The sequence below is a fragment of the Mercenaria mercenaria genome, chromosome 13, assembly GCF_021730395.1.
Source record: "Mercenaria mercenaria strain notata chromosome 13, MADL_Memer_1, whole genome shotgun sequence".
Classification (NCBI taxonomy): Eukaryota; Metazoa; Mollusca; class Bivalvia; order Venerida; family Veneridae; genus Mercenaria; species Mercenaria mercenaria.
In genome coordinates, this window is record NC_069373.1 from 72,086,020 (window position 1) to 72,103,864 (window position 17,845).

At 36.6% G+C, this 17,845-nt stretch overlaps 1 protein-coding gene across 1 annotated transcript in view; it reads right to left on the minus strand.

Annotated features, from left to right (window-relative positions):
- Positions 1-3,448: 3,448 nt before the first annotated feature.
- The window catches only part of LOC123544623 (probable cytochrome P450 CYP44), a 29,864-nt gene continuing 15,467 nt past the window's right edge, over positions 3,449-17,845 (minus strand). Inside the window, exons 8-10 of the mRNA XM_053520978.1 lie at positions 12,039-12,117; positions 7,199-7,256; positions 3,449-6,712 (exon numbers count right to left, since the gene is read on the minus strand). Coding sequence (XP_053376953.1) covers positions 6,558-6,712; positions 7,199-7,256; positions 12,039-12,117 — 292 coding nt within the window. The 3' untranslated portion in view covers positions 3,449-6,557. The remainder of the gene's footprint in view (positions 6,713-7,198; positions 7,257-12,038; positions 12,118-17,845) is intronic.

Sequence of the window (17,845 nt, forward strand, 5' to 3'; positions counted from 1 at the left end):
GGGGATAAACAAGAAAGTAGGTCAGTAGGTCAAGGTCACAGTAGGGTGACACCTTATCACTTGGGGTCATCCGGTAAATATAATCAAACAGTTTAGGAAATAATCTGATAATTTTTTAAGTATTTTTCCTATATAACTCATATATCAAGTGACCCCTGGGGTGGGGCCTCCTTTCACCCCAGGGGCATAATTCAAACAATCTTGTTAGAGATCATCTAGGCAATGATACATACAAAATGTCAAAGGCATAGGCCTTAAACTTTCAGACAAGAAGATTTTTAAACTTTTTCCTACTTAAGTCTATGTAAAACTTGGGACCCCCATGGTAGGGCCTCTTTCACCCCAGGGGCATAATTTGAACAATTTTGGTAGTAGACCACTAGGCAATGCAACACACCAAATATCAAAAGCCTATGCCTTGCAATTTCAGACAAGAAGATTTTTAAAAAAAAATTCCTATATATGTAGGGCCTCATTTCATCCCAGAGTAATAATTTGAAAAATCTTGGTAGAGAACCATAAGGCAATGCTACATACCAAATTTCAAAAGCCTAGGTCTTGTAGTCTCAGACCAAATCATTTCTAAAGTTTTTTCCTATACAAGTTTATAAAAACCATGTGACCCCCTGGGAAGAGCCATATTTCACCCTAGGGGGATCATTTGAACTATCTTGGTAGAGGCCCACAATATGATGCTACATACCAAATATCAAAGCCCTATGCCTTTTTGTTTTTGACAAGAAGATTTTTGAAGTTTTACCTTTCGGCTGCCATGGCAACCAGAGTTCTGTATGGAATTCAATTCTTTGAACAATATTTAAACAAGAGGGCCATGATGGCCCTATATCGCTCACCTGTTATCATTGCACTTGAGGACAAGAAGGTCCTCAGAAAAAATATCTAAGTCCAAAGGACAGGAACAACAAAGTGAAGAAATTTAACCAAAAAGAAAATAAATTCTTACTAGGTATAGATATGTCAAAATACACCTAAAAATTGGAGGTACCATCCATGTTGTACCACAGAAAAGTGGTCTCGGTTTTTCCCTACGGCCAATAATAAAAAAGTTCCTAAAAATAAGCTATTTATAGTAACGTAAAAGGGAAGTATCAGTATCTTCATTAGTTATGGAGATATACCCATTTTAATTTGAAATAAAGGGAGGTAATTTGACATAAAATCAGTTCATAGTTATCTACCCTGATTGTCTCAGTCCAACTAATAACAATAATGAAATTTCAAATAAGTCCAATAAGTACTAACTGATATAAATCCATTTTGATTACAATCAGGGGAGGTAATCAGATATAGAATAACTCTGGAACCTATGATTGGTTCTGATTTGTCACGGAATCAAAGATTTATTGTTGTTGAAGATATTTTAAAAGTTTGTATCAAACAAAACCATAAATGAAGTCTCTATATGGCTGCAAAAGCCAAAATAGCCAATTTTGGACCTTTACGGGGCCATAACTCTGGAACCCATGACAGAATCTGGCCAGTTGAAGAAAGGAAGCAAGATCTTGTGGTGATACAAGTTGTGTGCAACTTTGGTTAAAATCAAATCATAAATGAAGCTGCTATTGTGCAGACAAGGTCAAAATAGCTAATTCTGGCCCTTTCAGGGGCCATAACTCTGGAAGCCATTATGGGATCTGGCCGGTTCAAGAAAGGAACCGAGATCTTATGGTGACACAAGTTTTGTGCAAGTTTGATTAAATTCAAATCATAAATGAAGCTGCTATTGTGCAGACAAGGTCAAAATAGCTAATTCTGGCCTTTTCAGGGGCCATAACTCTAGAACCCATAATGGAATCTGGCCAGTTCAAGAAAGGAACCAAGATCTTATGGTGATACAAGTTGTATGCAAGTTTGGTAAAATCAAATCATAAATAAAGCTGCTATTGTGCAGACAAGGTCAAAATAGCTAATTTTGGCCCTTTCAGGGGCCATAACTCTGGAACCCATAATGGGATCTGGCCAGTTCAAGAAAGGAACCGTGATCTTATGGTGATACAAGTTGTGTGCAAGTTTGGTTAAAACAAGAGCTCGTCGAACACGAAATGCCCCCCTTGATGCATTTAGTAATTGCACAAGGAACAGAAATTATATGCTCACTGTAAACAAAAGTTCTACCATTCTGGTTTAATCTGACCTTGACCTTTATCCTAACAAGAGATTACAAAAGCTGTGGCTTGAGAAATGTGAAAGTAGGTCACTAGATCAATATCAAGGTCAAAGTTCAATTCAGTAGACAGAAATATGCATGTGCTTCAAATTGGAGGCTGTAGCTTGAGAAATGTGAAAGCAGGTAGTAGGTAAAAATCAATGTCAAGTTTGAATTCAGAACACAAAAATACGCATGTGGTCCAAATTTGAAGCCTGTACCTTCAAAAATGTGAAAGTAGGTCACTAGGTCAATGTCAAGGTCAAAAAGGTTTTCGGTGCACAAAACTATGCATGTGGTCCAAATTTGAAGGCTGTAGCTACAGAAATGTGAAAGTTGGTCACTAGGTCAAGTTCAAGGTCAACTCATGTCAAGGTTCATCTTGCCACTCAAAACCATACATGTAGTCAAAATTTAAATGTTGTAGGTTATTGACAAGAAGATTTTAAAAGCTTTTCCCGATAGAAGTCTATATAAACCATGTGACCCCCTGGGCGGGGCCATATTTGACCCTAGGGGAATAATTTGAACAAACTTGGTAGAGAATCACTAGATGATGCTACATTACAAATATCAAAGCCCCAGTCTTTGTAAATTGAAAAAGAAGATTTTCAAAGTTTTTCCCTATATAAGTCTATATAAACCATGTGACCCCGGGGCGGGGCCATATTAGACCCCAGGGCAATAATTTGAATCATCTTGGAAGAGGACCACTAGATGATGCTTCATACTAAATATCAAAGCCCCAGGCTCTGTGGTTTTAGACCAAGAGATTAGAAACCATTTTAACTGTTCCTGGCCAATGTGACCTTGACCTTTGACCTAATGACCTCAAAATCAATAGGGGTCATCTGCTGATCATGACCAACCTAACTATCAATTTTCCTGAAACTAGGCCCAAGCGTTCTTGAGTTACTGCCCGGAAACCATTTTACTGTTCCTGGTCAATGTGACCTTGACCTTTGACATACTGACCTCAAAATCAATAGGGGTCATCTGCTGGTCAATTTCCCTATCAACATTTGTGACCCTAGGCCTATGCGTTCTTGAGTTATCATCCAGAAACTATTAACTGTTCAGGGTCACTGTGACCTTGACCCTAACTATCAATTTTCCTGAAACTAGGCCCAAGCGTTCTTGAGTTACTGCCCGGAAACCATTTTACTGTTCCTGGTCAATGTGACCTTGACCTTTGACATACTGACCTCAAAATCAATAGGGGTCATCTGCTGGTCAATTTCCCTATCAACATTTGTGACCCTAGGCCTATGCGTTCTTGAGTTATCATCCAGAAACTATTAACTGTTCAGGGTCACTGTGACCTTGACCTTTAACATATTGACCTCAAAATCAATAGAGGTCATCTGCTGGTCATGACCAACCTCCTTATCAACTTTCATGATCCTAGGCCCAAGCGTTCTTGAGTTATCATCCGGAAACCGTTTTACTATTCAGGGTCACTGTGACCTTGACCTTTGACATACAGACCTCAAAATCAATAGGGGTCATCTGCTGGTGATGACCAACCTCCCTATCAACTTTCATGATCCTAGGCCCAAGCGTTCTTGAGTTATCATCCGGAAACGGATTGGTCTACATTCCGACCGACCGACCGACCGACCGACCGACATCTGCAAAACAATATACCCCACCTTCTTCGAAGGGGGGCATAATAAAATCATAAATGAAACCACTATCGTGCAGACAAGAAATTGTGACGCACGGACGGACGCACGCACGGACTGACAACGGACGAAGGGTGCTCACAAAAGCTCACCTTGTCACTATGTGACAGGTGAGCTAAAAAGACCATCCAAGGATCATCCCTGTGAAGTTTCATCAAAATTGGCTTGGTGGTTTAGGAGGAGATGTTGTTTAAAGGAAAGTGTGGAGGGTCGGACGGACGGACGGATGCCGGATGGTGAGCGATCACAATAGCTCACCCTGAGCCTTTGGCGAGCTAAAAACACTGAAAAGACATAAAATAAGAAAATTTGTTTGTTGAAATAACGTTCACATGGTGTACATCAGATGAAATATTATCAAGTGGGTGCACAATTCCTGAAAATATTACATCTCTTGCTCATTCTGTGAAAAAAACACCCAACAAATATGCCCCATCTATTTAACCAAATAAAATCTATATTTAGCTAGGAGTCCAATTATCATTGAGTGAAAAACTGGAATATGCCTAGAATTTGTGTGCAATTAATGCCCATGCTTCAGGATTTATGCAAAACATTCTTTAAATATCTGAAAAGCTAATTTTCACTTCCAAAAACTATTGGACTGCTACTCCAAATACTTAAATGCAATAGTATTCTTATAGTGGTCTCAGATACAATGCAGACAGATTTTTTTTTAAATTATCAAATATCTATTTGTTGAATTTACTTCTTAGATTTTCAGATGTATAAATATTATGGCTTCAAATCAAAGAAACAAGGGATTGTAAACTTTCCCTGGACTGAAAAAGTCTGTTTCAGCCAAAGCTATCATATATCTTATTGTGCAAGATCTATCTGACGTGTGACAGTCTGTCAAGCTATCAACACTTTTTTTATCCAAGACTTTTTCTGCAGTTTCCAATTTACTCCCAAACTTTTAAAACTTTGGATAATTATTCAAATGCTAAAAAATTATCCTGAGCAATGTTGGTTAATAGTAAAATTCAACATACTATACACAACTGACTGGTGAAATTCAACATGATTATAACATACAACTGATTAGTAAAATTCAACATAATACATACAACCAAAAGGTAAAATTCAACATAATATATACTATTGACTGGTAAAATTCAACATAATACATACTACTGATTGGTAAAATTTAACATAATACATACAACTGATTGATAAAATTCAACATAACATATACTCCTGAATATGAAAAATTATATTAACAATCAAATGGCTGAACAAACCACCATGTGATAATATCTGAATAAAGATCCAATTTGGAATCAGTTAAAAATGCGGAAAATTCAACATTTTGAATATAAAGCAGCATAAATATAAGCAGATGCAAAATACTGGTAACATTTGCATGAATTCAAAGCTTTTTTACATAAAATTAGGTGTCAACTTTTAAGAAGTACTTTCTGGAAAAGGTCCGAGTACCCCCATATTTACATCATAATTTTCAGAATTCAGATTTCCGCACAGGAAGGCCATGATTGCCCTGTACCACTCATCCAGGTAAGAAATTCCAACAAACTGGTAGTAGAGGACCATTACAAAATGGTACATGGCAAATATCTAAGCTCCAGGGCTTTGGATTATAATTGAGAGCATTAAATTTTAAACTTGTTATATAAACCTGTTCTCCGCACGTAACCGCCAACTTCCCCACATGAATCAGAGGTGGAGGTCAAATGATTTCATACACAATGTCTTTTATCAAATCATCACAGAGAACATACGGCCCGCCCACGAATCGAACCCCGCAATCCGTAGATCAGCACTCTCCTTACTGAGCTAAGCAGGCGGGTTAGTTTATTATTATAGTAACACAGTAATAATATATATAAAACTTTGCATTACAACATGTAAAATATGAAGCAGACTAATACTGATTTCTAACATTTGATATTTAATAGACATTTTATAACATTTCATATTTGTTATACATTAGGACCGAGTTGCTCAAAACTTTATTCAGTGTATAAACTTCCCCAAGGATAACTTCATTCTTCGTTATTGCATCATACCTGTACAGAAGAACACTGCTTGCTGGAGCATCGATAGCTTAAGCACAATGACCTTGTGTGGCCCTTCGCCATTTCATTATATATTCTATGTTTAGATCCCTCAAATCCCTGAATGGAGCATTGTGATTAACCCTTATCGTGCTGGACATGACTAATTCTGCCTTTGCGTGCAGTCTGATCATGATCTGCACTGTTCGCCATTCAGTTAGTATCTTTTTGGTATGCATCCTTTTTAACAGTTAATGCTACTGTCCAGATTGAAAGATGAACAAGTTCATTATAGAAATTTAGCAGGGTAAGGGTTAAGAGTGATCAGTGTTTTACTGTATGTCAATGCACTATTGGGGTACAGATCAGAATTACAGGATTTGTGTTTAGTTCCATTTCTATCAGATTCAGTGATTTACTTTTTGTCAATTAAGCCAATAGCCAGTTAATCCAATGACTAAAGTGTTGAGAACCTCGGTATTACCCTTTCAGAGACAAATACAAGTAATAAACCTAACTGTAAATCTTCCAAATGCCTAAAATGATATATTACAGTAAAGCTCTGCAGGTAAGGTCCTAGTCTGGTGGACTATATTTTCTTCAAAATCATTTTGAAATTTTGAACACAACCTAGAAAGTAACCTCAAATGAAGAGCTGGCATCAAATGAGGTATTGCTGGCACCTGGCTATGTCCTGTTATGTAAAGTAACATCTATAGGAGCATTGGGAACCATAAGTATTTGATACTTCTGCCCAAGATCTGAATGTGTCCATTCTAACCGAAAGTTTTGTAGCAACTTAATTATCACAACGTACATCTCTTGTTCTGCAAATCTCCTCCCTAGAAATCAAAATAATAACAATATCATATATACAGTTATTACAATGTTTTTATTTGTATGATGGGAAATATAACACATATGATATATCACTCAACAATATCATCAACGCATCAATATTGTAATTAACTATAAATGCCCTACCTAATGTCAATTTATTCAGTTCATATCAGCATGCAACAACAACATATAACCTGCACCAGTATTGAATCACTGCCTAAATCAGACAGTCAGTCTATTTGCTAGTTTGTGTTGGGTTCAGCACATTTTTCCCATAACATTTCAGTTACATAATAGCAGGAAGTTAACTGGTGTTCCTAGATAGTTTTGTTTAAACATATTTTATTGCCATTATATACATATATAAACAGATAACTACGTCATTTGTACATATAATAGGCAAAAGGGTCGACACACAAGTTCTAGTAACATTAGTAACGGGTCTTCCCTAGGTGTTCCTAGATACTTAGTACTCTTCCAGTACTAACCTAATTGCCACAAGTAACTGTCAACTTCTCCACATAACCTAACCAGTGTTTCTAGATACTATAACAGTACTAAGCTGTTCTCTACATGTAACTGCCAACATATCCACATGACCTAACCAGTGTTCTGGAAAATGTACCAGTAGCAACCTATTCTCCACAAGTATCTGCCAACTTCTCCACATGAATCAGAGAAAGAATAATCTCAGGCACAATGTCTTCTATCAAATCACCAACAGTCAGTAAATTAAAGGTAAGTACACATGTATTAAAAAGACATTTCATCAAAAACAACTGCTGACCATTAAGGTACTTCTGCACATTCAGATCAAAATTTTTTCTACCATGTAGCATTCAAGTAAACCATGTTTTTTCCAAAACTTTAGAATATGCTTAGAAAATTCGGCAAGTACAGGGTCAGATTTTTTGCTAGACTGATTCTGAGTCTATTGGAAAATCACAATTTTGATAACATTTTCAAGAACAGAAATTTTTCTACAATGTAGATTTTAATCAAATTTCTCACAATTGTACATATACATAATACCTATTATATAGTGAAATAAAATGTTTAGGTCTGTGTGCTTGTTTTTTTTAAAATGTTTGCCCATGATTACAGAAATCTGTGCATTTCAAGCTGATTTTAAGACATTTTTTTAATTATATAACATGTAAGATGTTTTAATACTGTATCATATTTTACCTTTAGAATGAAAGTAAGATTGCCTTTGTAATAAATTTACTCACTGGTTCCCATTAATTCATAGAATGATTTTCATTTCCGTATGCAGAAACAAGGCTATATTCTACGTTTTCCATATAAATGATGTTATGCCCTTACTTCAAATTTATCAACCATGCAGAAGTACCTTAACTGGATATTGTAAAATCACAGATATTCATGGAATGTGCAGGTGTATCAATCCCTAAAATTAAATGGCAATGAACAAAAAAATTCCCATTCACTTTATCATCCATGAATTCACATGTCCATGATACTTTGATTCTAGGCTAAACAGCTATTTTACAGAAACTTTGTGGTTGCATCAATCCAAAAAATAAAATCCGACTGAACAATCATAACTCGTACTCAAAAGTTGAAATTAATGACTTCACAACCCTGTGGAATTTTGGCCAAATGGCTATTCCAGACCTGTTTTAGCCCTAATTGCAGTGTCAGCAGTCTTTTATCAGTAGTTTTTGGTATCTGTCAGTAGTAACTTAAGGTTGAATAGTATTTACATAACCAAGAATAAGTAAACCATTAAACATTGATAATAATGAGAAATGCAACTATATGAGAACAGTTCTTCAGTGTTGAAATAATATGCTGTCTGCAGTCGTCTGTACAACCGTGTATACTGCTATAGTCACAGTTACAAACAGTACAGTGGAAGAGATAAATGCCTTTCTGAGATAGAAGCAGAAAATAGCAAACTCATTATATAATACAAAGAATCTTTAAAAGTTTTTCTGACATTAAGCTGGCAAACTTTCCTTCATATATTGTTTTGCCATTGCTAGTGACAATACCGAAATCACTGAGTGACTCATATGAAAACTAGAAACTAGAAACTGTCCATGGGACACAGATGCCCCCACTATTTGACAAAGGACACAAATTTTTTCCTAGGTCAGGGGCTATAACTCCTACAATACTGAATGAATCCGGACGCGAAACCCCAGGTGCACAACTGCACATGCTGACCAACATTCCTGTAAACTTTGGTGACTCTAGGTCAAATGATTTTGAAGCTACGCGCGACACAACATTAAAATGACCAATTTTTTACTAAGTCAGGGGCCATAACTCCTACATGACTGAATGAATCCGGACGCGAAACCCCAGGTGCACAACTGCACAGCTGACCAACATTCCTGTAAACTTTGGTGACTCTAGGTCAAATACATTTGGAGCTACATGCGACACAACATTTAAATGACCAATTTTTTACTAAGTCAGGGGCCATAACTCCTACATTACTGAATGAATCCGGACGCGAAACCCCAGGTGCAAAACTGCACATGCTGACCAAACATTCCTGTAAACTTTGGTGACTCTAGGTCAAATACTTTTGGAGCTACGTGCGACACAACATTAAAATGACCAATTTTTACTAAGTCAGGGGCCATAACTCATACATGACTGAATGAATCCGGACGTGAAACCCAGGTGCACAACTGCACATGCTGACCAACATTCCTGTAAACTTGTGTGACTCTAGGTCAAATACTTTTGGAGCTACGTGCGACACAACATTAAAATGACCAATTTTTTACTAAGTCAGGGGCCATAACTCATACACGACTGAATGAATCGGACGTGAAACCCAGGTGCACAACTACACATGCTGACCAACATTCCTGTAAAGTTTGTGACTCTACGTCAAATACTTTTGGAGCTAGGCGTGACACAACATTCTCGGAAGGAAGGACGGACAAGGGCAAATCTATATGCACCCCCCCCCCCCCCCCCCCAAAGTGGGGGCATAATAATGAATATGAAGAAAGACACTTGTTCACCACTTTAGAGTCAATAAGCATCCAGGATACCCAGATGCACTAATCAAGCAAAATCTGTTTTTATTAACAGAAAGGCATCAATAAAAGGAATGGACTAATTTTTTTACCAAAGAAGTTTTGTTATTAATCTGTAGTGTGTAGTAATTACAGACAATCCGTAGGAGTAAATAGGTATGCAATTCCATGGATACTAGGTGTTGCCCTTCTCTCCCTTAAACTAATTGACAGTCATAAATGAAAACTACCTGACACATCCTTGGTCCATGACCAAATGGTGTAAGGATATATGGGTGTATATTCTGAGCAGAACCATCCCTTAACATCTCTCAGCCTTGAATTCTTCGGGTTCATCAAAATACTGTGGGTCATTAAACATCACAAAATTATTCAATCTACACGTGTCTGAAATGTCAACAAATCATCTTCTGAAAAATCAGCAATAATCATAGGATGATTTTTTTTCTGGTGTTCACACATGACTGTGTAAACTCTGCTAAATAACGCTCATGTTAAATGCTAAAATATGCCTGAATACAAGAACAGTAACAAGGGGTTCATCATCGCGTGAATGTCTTGGCTTAACCAATTAAATCACTTAAACTGATTACTATTTTAAACTTTTTGCAGCAAACTACCAGCTTTACATCATCTTGGTTACAAAAACTTGTGTTTGCAGACCAGTATATGATTGGTTGATTTTGTGGTCAGTCTGAATTGACCATTGGCAGAACTGCATTTTGAGACTGGTCTTCAACTTCTGTTTTATAATCCTGAAGCCTGTTCTAAGGAAGCGCTTTAAGATGTTAGTACATATAAACAAAACGTGAACACATTAAGAGCGCATTTCTAACAGTCTTTATTGGATAAATGTTCCTGTACTCTGTAGCATAGGCAAAAAGTCTTTAAGTTTGTTCTGTAACAATTAATAAAAATTACAACACTGAAGATTAGGAATATCATTACAATGCTTTAACTCTTATGCTGGACATAATTGATTCTGCCATTGGAAACTGTGAAGATCATGATCAGCCTGCACATCCATGCAGTCTGATCAGGACCTGCACTGTTCACCATTCAGTCAGTATCATTTGGTAAGCACTTAACAGTTAATGGTACTGTCCAAACTGAAAGGTGGACAAGTTCATTATAGAAATTTAGCAGGATAAGGGTTAAGTACTGACTTAGATAATACAACATAAAGCATTGAAAAGCAGATAATTCAATACCAAAAAATCAAGAAATAACATAGAACTTGAGTTATGAGTAACAAACTATTAAGTATGTTAAACAAGAGAGCTATGATGGCCCTGTGTCACTCCCCTGACTCTGACTGTTTGACCTTGGAACTGTATCTGCTTCTAGTATAAAGCGAGGTGGACAAGAAAAGTTTCATGAAGATCCATTCGGAAATGACTACTATGTTAATCTTTTTCTATGATCTGATTTTATTACAAGGTGACCAAATTACACAACTGCCATTTACTGCACTAAACCAAAGACAGATTGTGACCTTTTCTGTGTTCTTTTTTTCTGGTGTAAACAATGTTTACTATTGTTGTACCTAGTTTTTAAACCAAGATGACCCAGTTTCGAAACTTGACTTAGATTTCATACGACAAAATCTCTGGCCATGTATCAATCATGTAGAAATAGTAGAAAATGTGGTCTGTAGAGTGCCTGCAAGGTCTCCCTATGGTTTGAACTAGTTTTTAACCCGAAATGAGACAGTTTCGAAATTGACCTAGGTTTCATAAAGACGAGTATTCTAACAAATTTTACAAAGATCAAGTTAAAAATATGGTTTTTCCAAGTATTTACAATTTTTTTCTATTATCTGACCTAGTTTTTGATCCAAGATGACCAAGTTTCAAGCTCCAAGAATTTGCTGATACAAACATTTTGATCAAGTTTTATTAAGTCTGGGCAAAAATTATGACCTCTTGTGTGTTAACAGTGAAACTGTTGATGAAAACACTTCATGCCTCACACAGGGTGATCACACTTTGAGCTAAAAACACAGATGTACCCATTACCTTAATAATTGAAAACTAAATAATTGAGCCGTGCCATGAGAAAACCAACTGCGCAGTCTGGTCAGGATCCATGCTGTTCGCTAACAGTTTCTCCAATTCCAATAGGCTTTAAAAGTGAACAGCATGGATTCTGACCAGACTGCGCGGATGCGCAGGCTGGTCTGGATCCATGCTGGTCGCAAACCCACTGTTGGTTTTCTCATGGCACGGCTCATGGCCGTATGATGTTCTCATGGCAAGGTTCATATTATCTCCAGTTTTCAGTTATTTGAAGAAACAGTACATACCCCTGCTGGTACCTGATAACCTCCTATTGTAAGATTATGTTGAGGTATTCTTGCTACATCAAGACCTATTGGGAAGAATCTGCAATAGAAAAAAAACTTCTTAAAACAACAACTAACAAGAGGACCATGATGGTCCTGAATCGCTCACCTATCCCAACATGACCCAGTGTTGAACTGAGTATGACGTCGTTATTTCTATTATTTGACATAGTGACCTAGTTTTTGAGCATATGTGACCTAGATATCATCAAGATAAAAAATTCTGACCAATTTTTATGAAGATCCATTGAAAAATATGACCTCTAGAGAGGACACAAGGTTTTTCTATTATTTGACCTAATGACCTAGTTTTTGAAGGCATGTGACCCACTTTTAAACTTGACCTAGATATCATCAAGGTGAACATTCTCACCAATTTTCACGAAGATCTCAAGAAAAATATGGCCTCTAGAGAGGTCACAAGGTTCTTCTATTTTTCAACCTACTGACCTAGTTTTTGACCGCACACGACCCAGTTCAGAATTTGACCAGATATCATCAAGCTGAACATTCTCATTAATTTTCATGAAGATCCATTGAGAAAGATGGCCTCTAGAGACATCAAAAGGTTTTTCTATTTTTAGACCTACTGACCTAGTTTTTGACCGCACGTGACCCAGTTTCGAACTTGACCTAGATATCATCAAGGTGAACATTCTGACCAATTTTCATGAAGATCTCTTGAAAAATATGGCCTCTAAAGAGGTCACAAGGTTTTTCTATTTTTAGATCTACTGACCTAGTTATTGACCGCACGTGACCCAGTTTCAAACCTGACCTAGATATCATCAAGATGAACATTCTGACCAATTTTCATGAAGATCTCTTGAAAAATATGGCCTCTAAAGAGGTCACAAGGTTTTTCTATTTTTAGATCTACTGACCTCGTTATTGACCGCACGTGACCCAGTTTCAAACCTGACCTAGATATCATCAAGATGAACATTCTGACCAAAAATATGGCCTCTAGAGAGGTCACAAAATTTTTTCTATTTTCAGACCTACTGACCTAGTTTTTGACCGCACGTGACCCAGTTTCAAACTTGACCTAGATATCATCAAGGTGAACATTCTGACCAATTTTTATGAAGATCCATTGAGAAATATGGCCTCTAGAGAGGTCACAAGGTTTTTTTATTTTTAGACCTACTGACCTAGTTTTTGACCCCACGTGACCCAGTTTCGACCTTGACCTAGATATCATCAAGGTGAACATTCTGACCAATATTCATGAAGACCTCTTGAAAAATATGGCCTCTAGAGAGGGCACAAGGTTTTTCTTATTTTAGACCTACTGACCTAGTTTTTGACCCCACGTGACCCAGTTTCGAACTTGACCTAGACATCATCAAGATGAACATTCTGACCAATTTTCATGAAGATCCATTGAGAAATATGGCCTCTAGAGAGGTCACAAGGTTTTTCTATCTTTAGACCTACTGACTTAGTTTTTGACCCCACGTGACCCAGTTTCAAACTTGACCTAAATATCATCAAGGTGAACATTCTGACCAATATTCATGAAGATCTCTTGAAAAATATGGACTCTAGAGAGGTCACAAGGTTTTTCTATTTTTAGATCTACTGACCTAGTTTTTGACCCCATGCGACCCAGTTTCAAACTTGAACTAGATATCATCAAGATGAACATTCTGACCAATTTTCTTGAAGATCCATTGAGAAATATGGCCTCAAGAGAGGTCACAAGGTTTTTCTATTTTTAGACCTACTGACCTAGTTTTTGACCCCACGTGACCCAGTTTCGAACTTGACCTAGATATCATCAAGTTGAACATTCTGACCAATTTTCATGAAGATCTCATGAAAAATATGGCCTCTAGAGAGGTTACAATATATATCTATTTTTAGATCTACTGACCTAGTTTTTGACCGCACGTGACCCAGTTTCGAACTTGACCTAGATATCATCAAGATGAACATTCTGACCAATTTTCATAAAGATCCCATGAAAAATGTGACCTCTAGACTGGTCACAAGCAAAAAGTTTACGCACGGACGGACGCACGGACGATGGACGCCACGCGATCACAAAAGCTCACCTTGTCACTTTGTGACAGGTGAGCTAACAAAAGCTGTCACAGGAGACAGTGTGCTCAACTATTTCCATGTTGGATAGTGAAACTGGGCACATCTGAGGAAGCTGGAGCTGTCGCTGGAGTGTTAAATGACTCCAATGTGGATATTGGACAATAGCTTAAGTCTGTATCAAATGTATTTAGTAGATAGAGATAAAGTGTATCAAAACATTAAATAAGTATTAAAGGGACACAATTCGCTGAAAATTTCTGCAAGAATAATTTACCAAATGTCAAACTATTTGACATCTGATTCAAACCTATTTAGTAACTACCGAGATAGAGCAAAAGTGCGTTACAACTTTAACCTGAAATTCTAGAGAAAATGGGACAAAACTCTTAGCATTTTGGTGCCAGCATTATGAACCTTGTGTCATATGATGTGGTAGATGTTGTGGAACAACCATACTAAGTTTGAATCAAATCCATTTAGTAACAACAGAGAAATGGTGAAAAGCATCAAAATTAAACTGAATTTTTTAAGTAAAACGGGGTCATAATTTACGAAATATTTGTGCCAGAGTTATGGACCTTATGTCATATGATGAGGTTGATGATGTGGAATAACTATTTTAAGTTTGAAGCAAATCTACTCTGTAATTACAGAGATATAGAGAAATGAGAAGTGTGGACGTGAAAGGACTCCAACGGCAGGTCGGGTAGGATAGCTCTCCATATACTTTGTATAGTTGAGCTGAAAACTTGGGAGCACCTCTTTATTATTTACTTTCAGATATGCAGAAACATTGACACATCTTCACAGCTTGAAGCTAGACTTTCTGTATTTTCACTTGTTCTGACATAGCTTTTATATCGACACATCTATGTAAGTATGCTACAGATACAAGAAAAATACTCTTAATTACTAGGACGACTCTAACAATGTTTGCAGTTTTAACTAATTCAAGAGTCTTAACTCTAAGATACTGATCCAAAAGTGTTGGTAACTGCCGTTTCGTTCGTAAACATAACAGTAATAGTTTCATTTTTAAAGGTGTATAAAAAAACCTGTTTCATATAATTTGATGGAAATAAAAGCTATATTCATGAACAAAACTTGTATCTTCTATATTTATTATATTTCTAAATATTCAACAACAAAAATATGGATTTTAAAAGAAAGTATTGTTCATCAGAACTAGTGTACTCCATATTCTGCACTATCATTTGTCAACTGATGTCAGGTATTGTACAATGTGTCTTCACCAAAATGTACTGTTTAATATCATCAACTAAGCTAAAATTCTGTCTGACAGTTAAACAAAGAAGGAAGTGAAGAATTGTACAGTTGACATCGTACTTGCGACCACTTGTATTAAGCAACTTTTCTATTAAACAACCAGTTAAAATCCTACCCTAACATTTTTACTAAATAAAGACATAGAGGATATTTGTTTGTCTGCAGTGTGATATCGAAATATATCTTCACCAATAAGGGAGACAATTGAATATTTTCACGAAGGCGGAGCCTGAGTGAAAATATCAGAATTGTCTCCCTTATCGGTGAAGATATATTTCGATATCACACTGCAAACAAACAAATTTTCTTTTTATTTTATGCTAATTGGTGCAGATCAACTAATTTTCTGTTTATTACATGCTTACATGTTCAAATAAGACCAATACTTCATGATGATATTACGAGTTGTTTAGGCTACCGTGTTACATATGATGCATCCGCTAAATTACCATGGACACTCAGGCAAATTGATATCAAATATTGGTTATTAGGTCCATGAAATCAACACGACGCCATTTTGTTTTTGAAAACAAAAACTGCATTTAAAATATTTTGTTAAAAAAATGCACAATCCGCGGCCAACAGACAGTAATTACGTATATGCATATTTAAAACTTTTCGGTCAATTCCGTCAGTTCGTTAAATAACCGGAAGCTTGCTTTGTTTACAAACGCTGAAGGTCAGATTAAAAAACAACCCGAAAAACGTAAACAACTGGGTAATATCCGAAAGTCCTTGGAAAATCAAGCTACAGAATTAAATATCATCATGGATTTAATGGAAATATTGGTCTACGAGCTGTATAGCATAACGAATAGCCTCACAATAGGATGGAATTTGGAACACAACTGGCTGGGTGGGGAAGAATTTCGACGAAAATGCTGGCATTACGTAAGGTTGAGTTGATGTCTTGTGATAATAAACTAAGACAACAACCAACTAAATGTGCTGTCGCCAGTAAAATCTACTATACGATAGTGAGGAACCAATGAAAAGTGGAGGAAAAACTTATCTATCATATAGCTATGGCAATGCAAGCAACCAACTTTGAAGGTAACATTTCTAGAGCATTATTATTTCTTTTGCAAATTTTATTATAGCTAGCTTGTCCTATATAGGATTGTCTAGCTGTACATGTCTCCTGTATGGCTTGAATGTTAGGATTATAATAGGATACCAGCAATTATAAAGGCAACAAGGGGAGTTAATTAAATATATTTCAAGGGAGATAATTTTATCTGAAAAAAGGAAGTTCGGCACTGTGAGTGATATAGAGAAATATCTCACTGATATTTTTCAGTATTTCACCAGTAAGCATAAAATAAATCCCATTTAACTACTTTCATTACCCGACCAGCAACAAACAGAAACAGTCCCAGCAGGAAATTATCTGCAAAAGTATTTATTAAACGAATGTGTACAAAACTTTTGCACCTTGCTTAGTAGCGGAATAGATTTGCATAATGTTTGTAACAGTCCAGCAAACAAACAATTTCAAAGGTCAGTGGACTGGGAGAAGTAATCACCATATTAAAACATCTTTTGATCAACATTTATAGTTTTGTGCACATTGTAAATCAGCAGTTCAGTTTATTTATCATGCCATTACTATAGCAACTGCCTGATAAAGCCTGTCTGAGAAAAGCAGGCTTTCTCAGGACAGTGACTTGAGAACACTTTGCACTGTTTAAACCTATGATTAAATCCAAGGAAATCAGATTGTGTCCATTTTGCATTTAAAAATTATTACGCCCTCATACGACACTGAAGTAGGTCTTTAAAATCCCAAAATATAAAAAAGCGGAAAAAAAACAACAAATGCTAACCTTGTGTTTTGTAACCACATCTCTGTTTTGCTGAACATGAAAGAATAATTTCAATTTGTTCCCAAGTGAAATTTTATCCGAAATTCAGTTGCTAGATGGATACCCATTCTCACCAAGCAAACGTATGAAGTGAATTAAATACACACGCCATAACGCCGCTTGGCAGAAAAAACAGGCAGTACCGTTTCATCTATCGTTGATTTTATTCCATGAAAGTGCATTCCAGATGCAATATTCCATGATGTAAATGCAGAGAGCTAAAATCCTGAACAAACGCTTTGCATGAGTCATTTTCCGTTTCTACGAGCCTTTCCGTTATAAAAACATTTTTGTGGCAATTGCAATATGGTAGGCATACGCTATACATTATTGACACGGTCTCATGTACCTGTCAAGAGCGCGTTTATAAAAATATTGGCGTAAATGTCTTTTAGCAGTTATTCTAAACAAGAGGACCATGATGGTCCTGAATCGCTCACCTGTTCCCACATGACCCAGTTTAGAGTATGACGTCGTTTTTTCTATTATTTGACAAAGTGACCTAGTTTTTGAGCTCATGTGACCCAGTTTTGAGCTTGACCTAGATATCATCAAGATAAAAATTCT